This window comes from Coenobita brevimanus, chromosome 5 (genome assembly GCF_032717465.1).
Source record: "Coenobita brevimanus isolate Jiangsu-jjx chromosome 5, ASM3271746v2, whole genome shotgun sequence".
In the NCBI taxonomy this organism is placed as follows: Eukaryota; Metazoa; Arthropoda; class Malacostraca; order Decapoda; family Coenobitidae; genus Coenobita; species Coenobita brevimanus.
In genome coordinates, this window is record NC_136958.1 from 43,922,225 (window position 1) to 43,942,844 (window position 20,620).

At 42.6% G+C, this 20,620-nt stretch overlaps 1 protein-coding gene across 1 annotated transcript in view; it reads left to right on the plus strand.

The window, feature by feature from the left end:
- Positions 1-20,620, plus strand: part of LOC145399044 (putative neural-cadherin 2) — a 317,668-nt gene that overhangs the window by 198,231 nt on the left and 98,817 nt on the right. The window contains exons 7-9 of the mRNA XM_080271782.1: positions 1,434-1,667; positions 8,914-9,077; positions 17,457-17,612. Coding sequence (XP_080127908.1) covers positions 1,434-1,667; positions 8,914-9,077; positions 17,457-17,612 — 554 coding nt within the window. The remainder of the gene's footprint in view (positions 1-1,433; positions 1,668-8,913; positions 9,078-17,456; positions 17,613-20,620) is intronic.

Below are 20,620 nucleotides of genomic sequence, written 5' to 3' on the forward strand. Positions count from 1 at the left end.
GTAATAACAATTGTCATAATAATAATAATAAGAAGAAGAAGAAGACGAATGATAATGATGATGATGATGATGATGATGATTCATCCATCCATCCATCCATCCATCCATCATCCAATCCTACGTTCCCCCATGAGGAGCGTTGGAGTCCTGGGCTAGGCAGTTGGTCCTGACATTTAAGATGAGAGTGAAATAATAATGATAATAATAATAATAATAATAATAGTGATCGTTTGTTTCTTTAATCACCAGTTCTTGCAAAGGAATTCAGTCGCGTTCGAAACAATTACAAGAACTGTGACATTATTCATATTCAGTACAGCTTTCAGGTGCAGAAGTGACGACAACGAAACTCCTTAATTATCCATCACAGCACTTCTCTCTTAATTGAAAGCTCTGACCGCTGCATTCTTTCTTAATTTTGAAGGGAAAAAAAAAAATATTCATACATTGTGTTTTTCTCTGAAGGTTTTGTGAAGAGTGCATAGAGGAAAAACACGGAAAAAATAATAACAAGGAAGTTTAATTTATATGACAACATTACTGTTTGACTAGTATTGTATTGGACTGATGGAGTGTTTAGGAATTTACAAACGTCTTCGCTCACTGCACTCTGACGCCTGCCGTGCTAGGGACGTGGCGAATGTCGCGGCCAAAACATTCCGTCAGAGAACACCAATCTGGATTAAACTTAGATTGGCCCTTTAGTGGTTGGGTGTTCAGAGTTTCATTAAGAACATCCGTCAGAGATCGAAGTATTCTGACATACATACCGGTACATACATACATATATATACATACATACATACATACTGACATGATCATTAGGGATCTAGTAGCTGAAATTACGAGTGGTTGAGATTGGTTTCCTCTGAGGAAGTGTTTTGGCCTCCACTTGGTCAGAGCACCCCCTCTGAGGGCACCATTCTGGATCAAACTCCGAATGTCTGTTGGGCTTCCAGTGGTCGGTGTGTGCAAATTTTCCTTAAAAACGTTCGTCAGGGTTCGGAGTTTTGCTGCATACGCGTACACACCACGTAATACAGTGCGTACAAACAGTATTACAGTAGATATATCACTTACATGATCCAGACTATCTTACTTGCAGGATACAGAACATGTTTTCTCAGTGAAATATGTATGCATAAGTCTGTGCCTAACTTTTGTGTGTACTGTAAATCTATCAGCTTAATCTGCATCTGTGTATTTTGTCTATATTCGTACTTATGTTTGTGTTTCTGTGTATATAAATCCGTGTTTGTACAGTATTCGACTATCAACATCGATCCATGCCAACATGAGCCTTAGTCAAATCTATTTATTTTATCTATATGTGTATACTGTACACGTCCATCTTTGCAGTTATATTTGCATTTCTTTGTATGTGTGTCTGTCTGTCTATCCATCTATCTGCATTTATCTATCCATGCCAACAGGAGCCTCAGTCGTACAAGCCACAGCCACCGACCACGACGACCCGCACGAAGGTCAGAACGCCGTGCTGTCCTACTCCCTAGAGAAGAACGTGGTGGATGAGGCCTCAGGCAGTCCTATCCTTGCCATAGACACCCACTCGGGCCTCATCACCACGGCGCTGTGCTGTCTGGATAGGGAGAAGACGCAGCGATATGCAGTACAAGTGGTGGCTACTGACGGAGGTGGTCTGAAGGGTGAGTAGGTGGTGGTGATGATAAACAGAGCAATGATAATAGTAGTAAGGATGATAGTAATGGTGATGGTTGCACGGAGGGGATGGGGGTTAAGGATGAGTGGGCAGGTGGTGGGATGATGTGATTGTGCACAGAGTAATAGTAATAATGATGGTGATAAAAGCTGTTTTGGTTTTGGTAGTGAGGAGAGGACCACTGCACAGGATACTGATGACGATGATGTACAGAGTTATGATGATGCCTCATACTGTAATGATAGTGATAATGACAAGTGATGGGAAACCTCACAAACTCACATGAAGTAATGCTACCTGCAGGCCAAAGGGTTGTCTGAAACCTAAGAAACCATTTACTGTGCTGCGTGGTAACCATATAGTTTTTAAAAATGCGTGTTTGGCAGTCTGAAGGTTTAACAGTTTACATGACTCTGAACTGGACTGACGTTAGAAAGGAAGATATGCTAAATTCCCAAACTTAGCTCGAAAATAGAAAGGTTAGACAGAGTACGTGGAATTCGTTGCTGTCTTGCCTAAATGGGAGAACAAAACAGTTAAGAGTTTGTCTGACCCTAAACTGGAGTGGTATTAGGGACAAAAGAATATAAATTGCATATATACCGATCAGTGGGATAACTCTCATGTAGGAGCAATTGTCGTATTTTATTCCAGTTAACGCCAGACAAGTTCATCGGCTAAGAGTGAGTTATAGGAGCCTGATTGTTAGTATTGTTACTATTAACCCTCTCATGTTCTGAATTACTCTTGTATTGTCTTCAAGCCAGTGCCAGACGATTGTGTATAACTTAGTACTGTTGTCTGCAGATGATACTGTATTGTTAAGTGAAGACGAAGGGGAACTACAAGGCTTGGTGAGTGAGTTGAGAGTATGTGTATGAAACAGAATCTAAAGGTGAATGTAGGGAAGAGTAAAGTTATGGTCCTCGAGGAAAATGAAGTCATTGAATGTACAGTGAGGTTTGGTGGTGAGGAAATGGAAAATATGAGTGCATTTAAGTATCTGGGTAGTGTGATGAGTAAGGATGGACATTTGGAGGATGAAGTGCTTGAAAGGGTACAACAAGGATGAAAGGTTGTTGGTTCTTTGAAAGCAGTGATGAGAAATAAGGAAGTGAGCATGAAAGTAAAAAAGTCGCTGCATGAAAGTATTGTGATACCAGCTATAACGTATAGAAATGAAGCTTGGACTTTGTTGGAAGGACGCAAATCAAGAGTTAGAGCAGTGGAAATGAGTTATTTGACAGGAGCCTGTGGAGGTACAGAACATGGAGTGACAGACTGACAAAAGAGGAAGTGAAGGAGCTTTGTGGTGCGCATGTGGATGTGATAGAAAACGTTAGGAGAAATACAGTGAGGTGGTTTGGCCATGTGGAGAGGATGGAGAGCGAGAGACTAACGAGGAGGGTGTATGAGAATGAGGTGGAGGGGGGAGAGGGAGACAGAGGATTAGATGGAGGGAACGAGTGGAGAGGTATATGGGAGAGGGGTGTGTGAGCTGGAGGGAGGGCAGTGAAATGGCGGAGGACAGGGTGACATGGAGGCTATTTGTTTGCGGCCACCCCTTACGGGATTAAGGCGTCTGGCAATAGATAGATAGATAGATAGTTATAGGAGCCTGAGGTTATTGAAAACTTTTAAAATTAGCGAAAAAAAAAAATCTTTAGACGAAGAAATACGTTCTTGCCTCCTCGGAACGAGAGCCCACAGTAATTAAGAGTCTACGTGACCCAAAAGTGGAATGACGTTAACCAGGGTATCGTGCAATCATCCATTCATCTGATGTAGTGCTGCTTACGTCTTCCTTCACCTTTATCACTCTTTTTGTGTCTGCTCTCCTTTCTTCCTGTTTCTCCCATCTTTCCTATCGCTTTGTATTACTCATCTTTTCAGGTGGCTTTACATTGAGTGACAAGCCTAATGGTTTCGGGTAAGCCAGGAAACCATTTACAACGCTGGGTGGTAACTATATGACCATCCCATACGTGTTCCCTACGTGTCAAGAAGTGGGTTGGAGGAGGCTTGATGTCCCTTCCCGTGAAACAACTAAAAGACAAACGGCCACCTCTTACGAGATTTATGGCGTATAGATAGATAGATAGATAAAGAAAAAGTTCAGCCTGGGGTACAGCAGGTTCGCCTCTCTGCCCTACCCGAAACGAGGACCCCAGGCGATTAAGAGTTTACGTGACCCTAAGCCAGACTGACCCACCCCAGGCAGAGGCAAGGAAAGTTGGGGGACACTTCGCTCAGTTATCTCAGGCCGGGGGATGAGGAGCAAAACCCTATCACTTCGATGTGTGTGTGTGTGTGTGTGTGTGTGTGTGTGTGTGTGTGTGTGTGTGTGTGTGTGTGTGCGCGCGCGTGTGTGTGCGTGTGTGTGTGTGTGTGTGTGTGTGTGTGTGTGTGTGTGTGTGTGTGTGTGTCTCTCTCTCTCTCTCTCTCTCTCTCTCATTCAGACTAGCAACAGGAAAAATTTTGTTTGGCGGAGAAAAATGCTATTCTCATTTTACTGTAACTTGGCCTAAAATTACACTCTCCGTCTTGACTATTGGGTTCTAGCAATGGATAAACACTAGAATATGGTGCTAATTACGAAGCAGTGCTAGAGAAAGGATGTAGAGTCGTATCATTGCCCTTTTCGTCCATGGGCCTACGTGAAATAAGCTGGAACTGGACGAAAATCTTTACCAACTTATGGTGAAAGAAGTCTGTCAATCATGAACTTCGAAAACAATCACGAGTATCCCTTTATCTGCTGCTGGTACACCTAAGAGTATTAAGCTACCACCAGACGATTTTGTTCAGTTGAGAGAAATCCATGGAATCAGAGGGTTTAGAATGGGTGAGGGAGAAGGCGAGCGATTGTGCATTGGAGTGGGGTTGGCGATAAGAGAGGGTGAAACTGTGAGAGAGGTGGGGGGAGGGAGGTGGGGAGAAGGAGAAAACGTGGCAAAAGGGGTCGTAAGAGGTGGTGATATATGGAGGGGTGAAAGGGGTAAAATGTGTGGGATGGGTAGATTGCGAGTGTTGATGGAATTGAGAGGGGGCTGATAGGTGTGGGAGAAGACGTGGGAAGGGGTTGAAAGAAGTAATGAAGTATGGGTGGGGGAGGGGGTGCAAGAGGTAAAGAGTGGGGGGTTGGTGGACTACGAGTGGTGGTGGAATGGGAGGGAGTTAATAGGTGTGGAATACGAGGTGGAAAGAGAAGTGAGAAGTAAACTAGGAGACTTATGAATTATACATTTTTTTTAATGCAAGAAAGAAGGAACCAAAGGCCAGGAACCCCCCAAATTGTTCCCCCCAAGAAAAAACAAAACAAGATAACAGAGAGCCAAATTCAAGCTCCATTCATTTCGAGGTGCCTGGACATACTGCGTTTGAAATACTGATCGTAGGCGGTAAGAAATACTGACTGAGGAAAGCAGTTCCAGAGTTGACCTGTTGCATAAATGAAGGATTGGAAGTAACGGTTAACTCCTGCATTAGGGAGTTGGACATAAAAGGAATGAGAGTTTGTTGCCAGACGGGTGCTACGCGCCCTTTGTAGTGGTGGAGGGATGCAAGTCGACAGTTCAGAGGAGGAATGACCATTGAAGCAGTGACAGAAAAGAGATGAAATGCAGCAGTGCAGCGGAGAGGGAGACAGTAAGGGGAGGAGAGTTATGAGTCGAAAAGCCTTTGATTCCACCTTGTTGAGAAGTGCTGTATGCGGGGAGCCTCCACACACATGAGAGCTGTTTTCTACACAGAGGCAGATAAAGCCCGTGTATAAAGTCAACAACTGCGCTGGGGTAAAGAAGGCACGGAGTCCGCTTAGCACACCCAATCTCTCGGATGCAGTGGGGTGGGTGTGGTGATAGGGGGAAAGAGGAAGTGAGAGGAGTGGGAGAAGAGATGAGAGGAGAGTTAGAAGAAGAAAGGAAATTTGAGGACACTTAGTTATCTCAAACGGGAGTATTAGCTGGGAGATGCAGAGTTATGAGTGATTAGGGTGAGAGCAAGTGGTGATAGTGCAGTGGGATTGGTGATAGGGATGGCAGAAGAGGTGGGGGGGAGGAAGGGGAGGAATGGGATGGAAGATGAGAGGTGAGAAGTGGAAGAGATGGGAAAGAAAAGGAAAAAGGTGAAAGGGAGGTAAGGAAGGAGAAAAGCGGTTAGAAGGGGAGAGACGAGAGGAGTGGAGAGGAGTGGGAGAAGTGGTAGGAAGATGAGTCGAAGAAGAGATGGAAGGGAAGTGAGGGGAGCGAGAAGTGGTAGGAAGATGAGTCGAAGAAGAGATGGAAGGGAAGTGAGGGGAGCGAGAAGTGGTAGGAAGATGAGTCGAAGAAGAGATGGAAGGGAAATGAGGGGAGCGAGAAGTGGTGGGAAGAAGATGAGCGGGAGATAGATTGGGAGGGAGATACAGAGGGAAAAAAATGGGATGGAGGGAGGTTTGGGGAGGTGGGAAAAGGAGGGAGAGGAAATTGGAGACAGTCCACGGTGAAAGATACCAAAACTGTACAAGTGGACTATGAAACTTTCACTTTGATGGCGGTACAACTGTTTTTTTTTTTTTTTCCACTAAGAGCAGACGATTTTGCCTAGTTGACATTAGGTACAGGAGCGTGAGAGTCGGAAAAACTTAACATTGTATGACAGCAAACGGGAGAGACTTATATACAGCTGAGTGCGAGTCATAGGAACCTGAGCTTTAATTTGATGGGAGGCTGATCGACAAGTTTCTACCTCCTCTGCACGATAAGTTCACGTTTTGTTTATACTAACACCTGACGACTTTACCCAGCTTAGACCACTGCTGGCGAAGGGGATCGAAACTGCCTCCATTAACCCTTTTATCATGTTCCTTCTACAGCCAGGTAATTTTACTCAGCCAACGAGAGACCGTGATACAGAGATAGAGTGAATTTGGAGACATGTTAGAAAATTAGTGGTCGTATGTATAAACTCTCCTAAGCTAAGCTGTGTAAAAGATTGTTGGTATATATGCTATTCTTCACTCATACAAGCTGCTAAACCATACACAGTAAAGTACGAGTGAATATTACATTGACAGAGTACGAAAAACAAAACGATTCGTGATAATAGGCAATTGTCGTGGAGGATTGCTATCTTGTAAATTTCATAAGATTCTGTGTAAATACCATTGGTGATGGAATGGGACACCGTCATTTGGTGACAGTGATATAACCGTGATGCCCCACTGCCCAACTATACCAGCATCCCTCAACCACCTCTCTAAAGAGGATGGAGGACTGCAGGAAGAGGGACACGTTTCCTATGAACATGGGGCTACAACTACAAGAAGTAGACAGCGTTCAAGGGCGCTTACATCCACCAACTCCTGTGCCAGACAGCTCAGATCACCACCAAACTTTGATCAACTCTTCCTTGGCCTATGACCCACATGTCCACAAAATTTTCGTGAAATCCATCAGTAACTTTTTTTAGATCTTGTGGATAAACAAACCAAAAGATATTCTGAACTGGGACTCGAACTCAGATCTCCACCAAAATTTAATAAATTATTTGTTTGCCCATGACCCATATATCCAAAATATTTCATTGAAATCCATCAGTGACTTTTTATTTTGTGGACAAACTAGCAGACAAAAAACAAACTAAAAGCACTCCCGAACTGTGACCCGAACTCAGGTTACCACCAATATTTAACCAAATCTTCCTTGGCCCATGGCCCACATATCCACAAAGTTTCATTGAGATCCATATGTTTTTGAGATATTTAGTGGACAAATAAATAAACAGACAATCAAGGGTGAATACCTAGCCTCCTCCCAACTTCGTCGACGGAGGTAACAATAATAGACAGTACTACCTTAGGTGTTTCATGCTCTGAACTCCAATTATATTGTGACATTTTTTTTTTCTTAGTTCATTCTTGATACCATCATTCGAGTTTAATCATCTTGCCAAGAAATCTCGCATGGTAGATGGTTAGAGGCGGTGCCATTAATTCCACCACTCGAGGCCTCTCCTCATGTGAAGAAAATCGTCTGCAGGCAGCAAGAACAACATAGAAAGGGCGTCATCGCACTGTAGGGGTTGAAGCGTAGGCATTTTTTCTGTAAGCTGTCAGTCAGTTTTATTCGGGCTACTAACAGAGAGAGAGAGGAGTACACAGGGATTTCTGGCAACACCATCAGCGCAACAGTGGATTGATACGCATAGGAATCCGTTAATCCAGCTCAATCCCTCTCATCTCCTCCCCACTCAGCCCACTCACCCCACCAGCCATAAGCACAGCGCTAGTGGAGGAGGCTGGTGTGAACGATTATCACTTCAGTATTCATCTCCCTCTCATTTTAGCCACTTCACCCCTTCTTTAACCTCCCACTCTCTCACCGCCACTCACCCCTCTCACTCTATTTTTCCCAGCCTTTTATCCTCTTAATTTACAGCCTGCTAGCTTGAACTCTAATCCCACTCTGAAGCACCTCACTCATCCCATTATTTAACCTCCTCACTCTTCGCAATCTTCTTTCTTACTCCGACTCCCACACCTCTCAGTCGCCTCTCACCCCACATTCTCACCCCTACTCCCACCCCTCTCAGCAGCCTCTCATTTAAACCATCACTCAACCTCATCCTCCCCTCTCATCCCTTTCTTTTACCCATCTCAACCATCTCTCTTACCCTTATCAACTTCCTCTCATCCTCCACTCACCCCACTCAGCCTCTCTCAACCCCACTCAGTCCTCTTTCACTCCCTTTTAGGCAGATATGGTGGTGAAAAGCTGTTTCTGATGTAAATATTCAACACTTCACTCCTCTCTCACCCCTCTCAACCCCCCACTCACTCTTCTCAATCCACATTTCTCAGCCATCTCATATTCGTTGTCCTTCTCTACGTCTCTACTTTGAACCCTCAAACTTGACTCTAAAGCACCTCTCCCAACCCCCATTCCTCTCGCCCATCCCCTCTCACCCCTCCACCAGGCAGTCATGGTTATGTTGGACGTGTTTGATGTGAACGACGTGCCTCCCTATTTCTCCCCGCACACCTCACTCACCCCTCTCACCCACCTCTCACCCCTCTCTACTCTTTCACCACCCACTCACCCCTCTATCCACCCACCAGGCACAGGCACGATGGTGGTGGACGTGTCTGATGTGAACGACGTGCCTCCCCATTTCTCCCCACACACCTCACTCACCTCTCTCACCCCTCTCTACTCTTTCACCGCCCACTCACCCCTCTATCCACCCACCAGGCACAGGCACGGTGGTGGTGGACGTGTCTGATGTAAACGACGTGCCTCCCCGGTTCTCCCGTCCTGAGTGGTCGTTGAGTGTGTCGGAGCGCCAGAGTCCCAGCAGAGTCCTGGCTACCCTCACCGTCGTCGATCAGGACATTACCAACAACTTCACCTTCAGGGTTAGTTATTATTTATCGTATCTTTAAGAGTTAGCAAGTTATTATATTAACAACAACATCACCCATAGAGTTGGTTATTATTTATCTTTAGAGTTAGCAAGTTATTGTATTGTCAACAGCGTCACATTCAGGGTCCTCGCCACCCTCACCGTCGCCAATCAAGACATCGCCAACTACATGTCCAGGATTCGTCATTTCACTGTCATTACTTTCACCGTTACTTCACTTGGTCTCTAACGGCCTTATGCTTAAAACTTAGGGGAATATAATACCTCACTTAAAACAAGATATTTCCATTTTCCAGAAAAGAGTGGCAGTGTATTTACTTGGTATATGTCTTCTTTTCACAGCAGTGTAGTAGAGCTTCACAGTTTCAAAATATTTAATAATCAATTAATCATCATAAGCCATAGAGACGTATAAAAATGGCGAAATATATTTCATAAGGTATGCCTCTGTTTGGAGTTTAGAGTCATTTTTTTTCTAGCTTTATTTATATATTCCCAAAGTGTTAAAAAAAATAACTTGTTGGAGTTGTCGAGACAGATATTTATCGACGTGAAGCAGAAAAAAAAAAAAAACACCTTTGGAACATGCGACCACTTTTTTTTTTTCCGTGTGATGTATCGCTGTAGATTTCCTTATTTTTTTGCTCAGGGTAACACTGGATTCGTCAGAGACCAAGTCAGTACTGCACTGTATTTTATCCACAGTAGAATTAGTTGTGCATTCCAGCCACATACCATATAGCACCAACAACCTGAAAACACATAATACTCTCTTAATGCATGCATCATTCACTAGACATACAGAGTCTTTCAACTGTGTTTGTACTGGCCTTGAAAATGGAGTATGTACCCTTGTATGATAAATTTTCATGACCACTCCCAGTTTTGGGGGGAGGGAGGCGAGGGGGAAAGTTCATGGAGGCCTTTTGCAGTTATATTTACTGTGAGCTACTTTTCCAAAAATTACCTGTACTTTTAACTAAATCCGAAAAACAAGATCTGAACTCGATTATTGTGCATTTATTCCGTAATGACATTTATTATCGGAAAAAAGACCCCAGTTGTTTGCCACTGGAAAAGGAAATTGTGTGCTTTCCCATGTGATATGCCCACAGTGTTACAAATCTGGGTTAGTAGCCAAAACAATCCCTCAGTTAACAGCAGAGAAGAGTACTGTATCATGTTTATGGAGGTTGCAGGATGGAAGAGTGAGTAGGGGTTAATGTGGCAATAGCACCAATTTTATTAAGCAATTGATAGAGACTGCAGTTTGGAGTTCTTCAGTAAATGATGATAAACTGTAAAGGACCTCGTCTTTCAGGATTTTACGTCTTTTGTGATCGGGATACGATCATGAATCATAGTACTGTCTTCCAGAGATTTGAGATGTTGGTAATTATTTTTTTCATCTTCAGAAAGTCTACTTTGTATGTAACTTTTCGGTAAACATTAATTTTCACGTGTTCCATTACGTGAAGTTTGATGGCTACTGAATTTTTTTTAGTTACGCAGAATTACCAGACATATATCAAACCCAGGGGTACCAATAATTAATTTGTTTACAGTATCATGAGTTGGGATGCAGTAGTGAGAGGTCGGTTCAGTCCACTTCCTATATTTTACAGAAATCCGGTCTCGTCGGGTTCCGAGTTTATCGTTCCTGTCGGCTAATTGTTATCAGATTTGTGCTAATAACCCATCCCATTAATTCCCTGAATGCGGGTGACGTACTTTTTAGCATACTCCTACTGCTACCACACGATTTGTATTTATATTTTTATTTTTTTAGTTTGGGAAGGCCCCGTTTACTCTATTGAGGGTATAAGATTATAAGGCAGAGTCAAATTCCTCTAATACTGATGGTTTATTTAAGGTGACAAAATCGGCAGGAGATTGCACAAAAAATATTAAAAGCAACGATCCCGGGCTCTAAAGGTTCGTTATTAGTGGTGAAATGTCATGTTTTGGCATTTATGAAGGGAAAAGAGAGAAGATAAGGGAATATAAGGCCTTTACTTCCCGACTCAGCTCAGTTCGGTAAGCTGATTCGCGCGGATTTCTTTCTGGCAGTCTGAGGTCGTTTTTATACATGATCCTAACTAATTGCAAGGTAAACAGTTCTCCACAACAGTAATACAGCCTCATAGATCGTTTTGTTTACCCTGCGTTGTCTCTCTAATTATTTACTTTAATCTGATTGTGAAGTGGTATGACTGAAGAAATATGCATAACCTAAACAAGCGGTCCTATAAACAAGCTTATGAGACTAACAGTTACAGCACGTAGGATATTAATGTGATTCGTGAAAGGTGTGGAGTGAGGAAGTCGGTGGACACCAGGATCGAAGAGAGTGTCCTGAGATGGTATGGTCATGTGGAAAGAATGGATAACAATAGAGTGGTGAAAAAGGTATACCTGAGCGAATTTGAAGGAGGGAAGAGGCGAGATAGGCCAAGGAGAAGGTGGAGACATGTGGTGGATGAGTGTTTGAGGAAGAGAAGTTTGGAAGTCGGTGAGGTTAGGGAACTGACAAGAGATCGAGCTGGCTGGATGAATGTCATGAGGAGAAGTGCATGATCAGGGATTTTGATACCCCTTGTGAGCATGGCAGCGTCCGGATTGACTCAGTCGGATAGGCTACGTTTGTTTGAAGCTGCAGAATGTGGTGAATGTTTTGGCGTATCCGGTAGAGCCAGGATTCCGGGGGCTTGAATGATGAGTGAATGGAAGTGTGGCCTATTTGGATTGGGCAAGTTTGTGCTGTCTGGACATTGCTACTCCTCACCCTGCCCTTTTGGTGGGGAAGGAGGTCCGGATGATGATGATGATAGAATATTTTTTTTTTTTTATGTTAGTATCGATTCTCAACAACACTTTATTTATTCTTACAGGGAATAAAGAAATACATATCTTCCTGTAAAAATTGTTTTGGAGTCAGAGCTAACCTTCCTTGTGACAAACTTCAGATTCAGGAAGCAGACATGAATATTTACAAGTTGTCTTTATTTTTTAATTCTCTAAGTAAGTTTGAGAAATTATAAGGCTATACTTTGCCTAAAGATTCATTCACTTTCAATATGGAATTAAGGGACTCGGTAATAAAATAGGTTATAGACATTTAAGGCTCGACTAAAAACAGACTTTACATTTTGTGGTGCAGTAATGTGGAGGGCTCGAGTTCCAATTAAATTGATAAAAGTACAGGTAAGAAGATATTTTAATTGAGCCATTATACACTTTCTGTAAATTTGGGCTTAATAAGACGGGGAAAATATATCATTGCCATCAAGACGGGCATTGTATTTTGACTAGTGAGGCGTAGGTCAAGGCCTTCTCTTAAAATTTGGAAGGGATGAGCGAAGTGAACTGGACAAGACAGGGTCCGGATTTACTCAAACTTAGAATCAGTGGCTGCTTGTTAGTATGATTTGTTTCTGAAGAAAAACATGGGACGTAAGTTTCTACAGATCAGTGGCCTCTCATAACTAAGATCTGTTTTTGCAGGGGAACCAGAGACATGAGTTTCTGAAGATCATTGGACTGTCGTACCGAAAATATGATTTTGCAGGACGAACAAGAGACAATACTGTCAGCAGAATCAGTGGCTTCTCCTTATTTAAATTAATATTGCAGGAAGAACGAGAGACATGAGAAGATTCTACATATCACTGGCTTCTCATAACTCAAATTTGTTTCTGCAGGAAGAACGAGAGACGTTGTTTTCTGCAGATCAGTGGCTTTTCGTAACTAAGATCTGATTTTGCAGGAAGAACGAGAGACTAAATGCTTTCTGCAGATCAATTCTCATAGGTTTGTGTCGGAAGAAATAGGGACATTAGTGTCAGTAGATCAGTGGCTTCTAACTAAGAATTGTTTTTGCAGGAAGAACGAAAGATATGAAGTTTCACCAGATAAATGGCCTTTCATAACTAAGATTTGTTTCTACAGGAAGAACGAAAGACAGGGATAGCTTCTGCACTCTCCTCTCCTTATCATACCAACAAAAACAGTCAGTACCTCATGATAATATTCCTTCCGTAAGAAACTTGTTAATACTTGTAGAACGAGGAACATGGGAAAGATTCAACACTATCCCTGCTCCTCTGACAAAACCAGATCACAACATGGGAAAGATTCAGCACTCTCTTTGCCCTTCTAACAAAACTATACAGTATCATAAATACAACAAAGCTTTGATCGTATATTTATTTATGAATCTCAGTGTAGGTCGAGATGGTGGTTGATAATGGGGTAATACACCCTGTGAAGATAGGTGTTCTTTGTAGATTTACATATTGCTAACTCCTACAGTGATATTTTTTAATGTAAATATGCCATACTTAGACTAATTTATTAAAGTTAGTGGATATTTTTTCGCACTGAGAGAGTTAGGTGTAACACTTATTAAACCTTTCACTGTGTGGGAAATATCTTACTCTGCACAGTGAATGACTTTTGCTAGTGCAGTGAAAAGGACGTCCATGGGCTGTATAAGTTAAGATTGACAATGTAGGTTGAACAATATGTGCGTAGTGAAGGGGAGTGACGAAGCCGAGGATGAGATGGAACAACATTGTGGAAAAGTATGTAAGGGTGGTGTGAGTTGGAGAGAGGGCAGCATGATGGCGTCTGGGCATAGATAGACAGGTAGATAGAAAATAGATAGATAGATAGATAGAAAATAGACAGATAGATAGATAGATATATTTCCATAACAGAAACACAACACCCACAAAGCATGCACACATTGATCTTAAATACCTGGCGTGTTACGATGCAGGTAATAGCAATACATCGTTGAGGGATTACCTGGACTCAATAATATTATCCTTTGGGCCAGCCTGGAGAATAGGCCCTGGGGTCTCTCTCATTCACCCCCATCCATCATACCCACCTACTAGATCATGTTCATGTGGTATTATTCCCGTACACACACACACACACACACACACACACACACACACACACACACACACACACACACACACACACACACACACACACACACACACACACACACACACACACACACACACACACACACACACACACACACACACACACACACACACACACACACACACACACACACACACACACACACCTCGTTAACCCTCTCATGAAATTTGATCAGGAGGGTCATATATTCATGGTGCATTTTCAGTGACGTAGACGATCCGTAATTTTCATGAAAAATCTAAGAGACAAAAATTTTTAAGTAATTTGCGTTATAGTGGGTCAAAAGTGGCACAGAATGGCAATCGTGAGCTTTCATTTCCCTCCCATGGCCACGGAGACTCACAAGAAGCTGCTGACTCAGGTGTCTCTCTTTGGCTACTTATTAACAATGAAGTACACTTAGTGAGCGCGTGACGAGCGAGAGAGCGCTATGTTATTACAGTTTCCCTCAGATATATTATTTCTTCATGATGGTAGCTGAACGAAATATATTGTATCGAAAGACATTCTCTCTCTCTCTCTCTCACACACACACACACACACACACACACACTCTCTCTCTCTCTCTCTCTCTCTCTCTCGTGATCGTAATAAAATATTCATAACCACCGTTGGGAAACTCATGAAATTTTGCTTCCGGTCAAAGTTTTCACTGTGATGGACGTGAGTAAAGTCTCCACCTAAAATGCTGAGAAAATATTTGGTTAATGTCTTTCTTAAATCTTATAGCAGACACAAAGTTTATCCTCTTTCTTTTTTAACTTAACAGAACTAGCATTTAGGGCACCAGTAATGTATGGTATGTGCCAGAAAAACAAGTTATGGAAGATAGAAATGAGCCAAGAAGGAAAATATTGAGCATGAGATGTGAACGTGAGAGTAAATTTTCCTCCTAGTAGCATTTTAATTCCCCCCCCCCTGCCAAAAAAGAAGAAGAAAATATAAAGGCAGCAGAAAAATATCCTTTCCAAAAAAAAAAAAAAGTAAGGAAATGAACCAAAGTCAATATCTGTCCATTGCGTTTAATAGACTGGAGGTTATAGCAGAGGGAAACGCAGGCTGAGAATAGTGTCCCAGAGCTAACCCTTTGAGTATCGATAAACTCTTGCATATGAGAATTGGACGTAAAAGGGGTGAGAATCTTTTACTAGACAGGTATTCCACACACGCCACACGCTAATGACTGAGGGAGAGAGTTCAAAAGATCAGTAACCATTGAAACCATTGAAAAAGCGCTAGGAGAGGGAGGGGAATGCATTACTGTGGCGGAGAGAAAGGATGAAGAGAGTCATTAAGAGTGAGGGAGTTGGTGAGAAAAGCCTCTGACTTCATCTGATTTGGTACTTCATCTGATTTGGTAGAGCTGTATGAGGTGATCCACGCAGCACATGCAAGTTGTACTCCATACAGGGACAGATAAGACAGCTGTGTATAATCACCAACTGTGCAGGGTTAAATAATAATAATAATAATAATAATTTCAACATACTCTGTCATTGGGTTGCAGATTTCATAAAGGTGTTGTAAGTTGTAAGTGGGTGACTACCTTGACCCTGCATGATAGTGAAATGTAAACACAAGCTTGGTGACTAGCCAACAGTTGTCCCTGTAGCGCAGGAAGCAGTCAGCCTCACGTACACACAACCTAGGTCAGAGTAAGACTCTCAACAATTTTGATCAGTTTGAGTATAATATCTTTTAACACGACTCAGATTTTTTATTCAAGATTTCAAGCAACTTGTGGAAAGTGCTGTAATTAGCTGGTTTTGGCACTTAGTTTAGCTTTCAGTCCATAGAATACATAAGCTGTATTATAGTGAGCTTCAACATGAGGATATATATATATATATATATATATATATATATATATATATATATATATATATATATATAATATATAATTTCTTTGTTACTTTTGCTGCTGTTGCCGCACCAATGTATATTATTCATAGTAAAACAAGTAGTTTTGATTTTGATTCTTGGCGAGATTTCATAACTGTCGAAGGCTAAAAAAAAAATTGCCTTGGTTATCCCCTCTCCAGTACAGATATTTTTGGGAATAATATTTTGGTTAACTGACGAGTTTGTGAAGTGGGGAGATGTACCAGCATTCCAAGAGATGGTATTCCTGGAAGCTCAGAATAAAATCAGTGATAATAATGCGGTTATTCTAGACTTAATGATATCCTGTAAACCTCAAGACACATGCATTATTTTACTTTATATTCCACGTAATTAGAATCAGTACATTATAATACGCATACTCAGGGTTTAATAATGTCCTTTGAACCTAAAAAAAAAAAAAGGGGGGATTATTTTACTTAGAAACCCCTCAAAAGTTGAATTAGCATATCATAGTACGATTACTCAAAGTTTAATAGTTTCCTTTGAACTTATTAGTCATGGCTTAATATTATGCTTTGAACCTGAGCACACATACATTATTTTATTTATAAGCACCAAATAAAGCTCAGTAATAACAAGGCTCACTAATAATAATGCTTAATAATAAAAAACCTCACTAATAATAAAGCTCAATAATAATAATAATCCGTGAGACTTACCTGGTGCATCGAGCCTCTCAGTGAAGCACCTCCATCCCTCATCCTCACCACCTGGCCGTCACACATTTCTCACCCAAACTGCCGCAGCGAACAATATCCTGGAATTTATTAGGCCGGCGTTCGGTTAGCATAAATACTCACAAATCACTGGACTGCCCACCCGAGTCTCTTGGGTAATGGAAAGAACCTTCGATGTGTTTTAGTGTGCGTGTGTGTGTGTGTGTGTGTGTGTGTGTGTGTGTGTGTGTGTGTGTGTGTGTGTGGACATAGAATCGAGTCCGTTCCCCTAGGCCCAGAAGTTTGCGTAGGTGCCATATACTTTCACATATCACCTCTTTAGTACTCACCCTCACCGTCTATATCGAATACATGCTTGGCCTTTCTCATTCAGGACTAATGTAATGATACTACGGAAGGGAGGGGGTGTATTATGACATGTTCGTGAGTCTGGTGGATGATCAAGAAGTCTTTTTAACAATTTTTAAAACATCAAACTGTTCAGGCATGGCATTGGTGAAGATGTTATCTAGTGTCAGCGTGTAATATTGTGTTTGAATTCAGGGAGACACGAGTGCAATATGAGACACGAGTGCAGTTCATTCTTGTCACGTAGCAGTGCCCGGTGTCCTTAATCGTCCGTTGCATCATGACAGATAAAATATTGTCGTTTATTAATGGCTTACTTGTACTTTGTTGGGAAGGAGGAGGAGGGCGAGAACGAGGACGAGGATTATGCTGCTGCTGCTGCTGATGATGATGATAAGAAGGAGAGGAGAATAAAGATGTTGTCGAAGGTTGTTACAACGATGAAGAAGCTTATAATAATGATGATGATGATGATGTTACAGATAGTTCCTGGCAGCGGTCACGGGTGGGAGCTGTTCCGTGTCGAGGAGCGTCGTGTGGGCGCTCCTGGGGGAGACCTGAGACCAGTGGCACCCCTTGACTACGAGAACCCAGACCACAGGAGAGGATTCCGCTTCAGGGTCGAGGTGACGGATGTGGTATGTGGATTTTTTTCTATTTTCTCGTCTCGGTACTTTTCATTTGGTATTGGAGAGGGATGCTTTCACACGGGGGCACCAGTATAACAGGCCAGCTCCATTACCTGATTATATAAGCATCCCTCATTTCACTCCCCATACTTCTAAAGGGGATGATGAACTGAGGTCCACTTCAGTCTACAGTCCGTTTGGTTCACATCCTAATGAACTTAGGGCCCCAGCCATGTTTTTTCTTGTATTATTTTTCTCTTCCCATTTCGTCCCCTCTCGTCTCTTTTCCTGTTCTGCGTCTTCGTAGAGTCAATTGTATTAGTTTCTCTTCTCTTCTCTCTCTTTCTGCAGTCCATTTTTGTCCCCCCTCGTCGTAGCAGACGACGCTCTGAAAGTTCCTCATTTAACAAGTAATATAATTCCCCTCTGCCTCACATCCGACTTTAATATTCCTCCTACCATCTTAAGTTAAGCAAGTAAAAGAGAACGCCACATCATCATCACCAGCACCATCATCATCCGTTTCCGTCATTCATTTTTACTGCTTTTAACTTTTTTCCTATTCTGCAGTCATCATTATCGCATTTTCCCATTGCTTTTTACCCCTCGTCTCACTTTTTCCTCCTGCTCCTCCTTTTCCTCCCGCTCCTCCTCCTCCTCCTCGTCATCATCATCATCATCATTAACGTCATCATCATCATCACCACCATCATTATCATATTTCACTATCTTTCCTTTGTTTATTCATCACTACCATTACCACCACCGTCAATCCACTTCCTCACCCCACTTAACTCCTCACCATCCCATCCTCCTCTTTCCTCTTTCTTTCTCCTCTTTTCACTCAGATCCTGCGCTATCATCCCAGTCCGCGCAACACCCTCGCTTGAGCTTAATTTCCTGATGAAGATTAATGGTTTCCTCTTCACTCTGTTCGCCGAGAAATAAAGAGGAGAGTGGCGAGCGAGAAAGGCGGAGGGTTTTAAGAGTTGGAGGAGGAAGAGGAGGAGGAGGATAATCTTTAGTACCCCAAGAGGAAGATGGACAGTAAGAAGGTATTCACAGTTATTCTCTCTCAGTAATACCCCTCCCACACAATAAATAAATGAGGAAAGGCTCTCGAAAAAAGTGGGAGAATTTTATTACTTTCGACTCGAAGGATTTCCCTGGACTGAAGGGGGTCGTATGGTGGGAGCCTATATATACTTCCAGTGTGTAGGCTGCCAGTAGCAATGTGACTCGAGGTTTTTGATCCCATTGACTGGAATGATGCTGTTCAACAGAACGAAGTCCTATGATTTTAATACTTTTACACTAACGACCTAAAATTGCCATCTCTCTGTCTTGAATAGCGTGTTATAACTATATAGGGATGCGGTGCTGTCGGAGCCCACGAGAGCTCCTAGACCTTCCATCAAGGGCGATTTGAAAAGGAAAAAAAAAAAAAACTCGTTTCGTTTGTTTATGAAAGCTCCAGCATGCTTGCATATGTCGGCCTTGGTCACCTAATGGCGCTTCTCCGCGCTATTTTAACTCTAGCATCCTCTTAATTCTGTCCATCATCCTTCAGGTCACATTGTATGACCACGTCCCAGGTTTGTTTCGGTTTGCCTCTCGCAGTTCTACCCTCATCGTTCACTCCTCTCACCCTCCGCACCCAGTGGTCATCTTCCATCCGCTACAACGTGCCCAAACCATCTCATTCTAACCCTTCTCTTCACACACTAATACATTCCAGTCCCTTCATTCCTCTCAACTCTGCTTTCGCTATTCTGACTCTCCAAGCGTGTCATTCACTGACACTGAATCTGATTATGCATCCAGCTAATCATTATCAACTCTGTACGTTTGAACATATCGTTATCTTCATCTTTATCAGCTATGTACGTTTGAGCATAGTGGTAGGTGTTGGCGACCATCATCCACTCACTTGATGTAGTGCTGCCTACTTCTTCCTTAGCCTATATCATTCTTTTTCTGTGCCTGCCCTTCTTTCTTCCTTTTTCTCCCATCTTTCCTGTCACTTGTTACTGCTTTTCTTTCCTTTACAGGTGGCTTTACATTGAGTGACAGGCCAAATGGTTTCCTGTAAGCCAAGAAACCATTTACAACGCTGGGTGGTAACCATATAACCAAATCACACGTGCTTCCTACGTGTCAACAAGTGGTTTGGTGGAGGGTTAGTGCCCTTCCCCGTAAAACAAATAACTCAAAGTCAAATGGCCACCCCTTTTGGGATTATGGCGTCTGGAAATAGGTAAACAGATAGACGTTTGAGCATATCAGTATCCTCCTCCTGTACAGCCAAGGTCTCACTGCCGTACAGCAATACATTTCCAACACATACTGCATACAAGGGCCCCTTGGCACAGAGGGAGAACCCTCTTTTATGTCAGGAGGTGGAGTAACTCCGTGAACTTCTTCCCACCACTCGGTACCCATGCCACCAGTCTAGCCCTAGCCCCACCTCCAGCAAAATCATTAATTCGCCTGAATAGTTATCGCCCGCCTTTAGCAAGGAGAGGGGCAATAGTTATTGTCGGCGTGTGTGTGTGTGTGTGTGTGTGTGTGTGTGTGTGTGTGTGTGTGTGTGTGTGTGTGTGTTCCCAAAATATCTCGAAAATTTGTGGACGAATTTTCATCATACCTTCAGGAAATAGCAGCTATGTAGATGGACAGAAATGATTAACTTTTGGTGAGGATTTGATCAAAGACGACCGAATGCCAGCCGCCATATATCATTTTTTTTTTAATATATATCAAATTGCATTTTGGCCAGTATCCCTCTGCTCAACTGGTAGAGTTGAGCAGAGGGTGTTGCGATGGTTTGGGCATATGGAGAGAATGCATAATGAGCGATTGGTTAAAAAGATAACTAGATCTGATGTGAGAGGTGTAAGGCTGAGAGGAAGACCACGAATAGGATGGATGGACAGTGTGAAGAGAGCGCTGGATGCGAGAGGGATGTTTGTTGAGCAAGGAACTACTGGGCCTTGAAAGCAGGCTGTGAAGCCTAT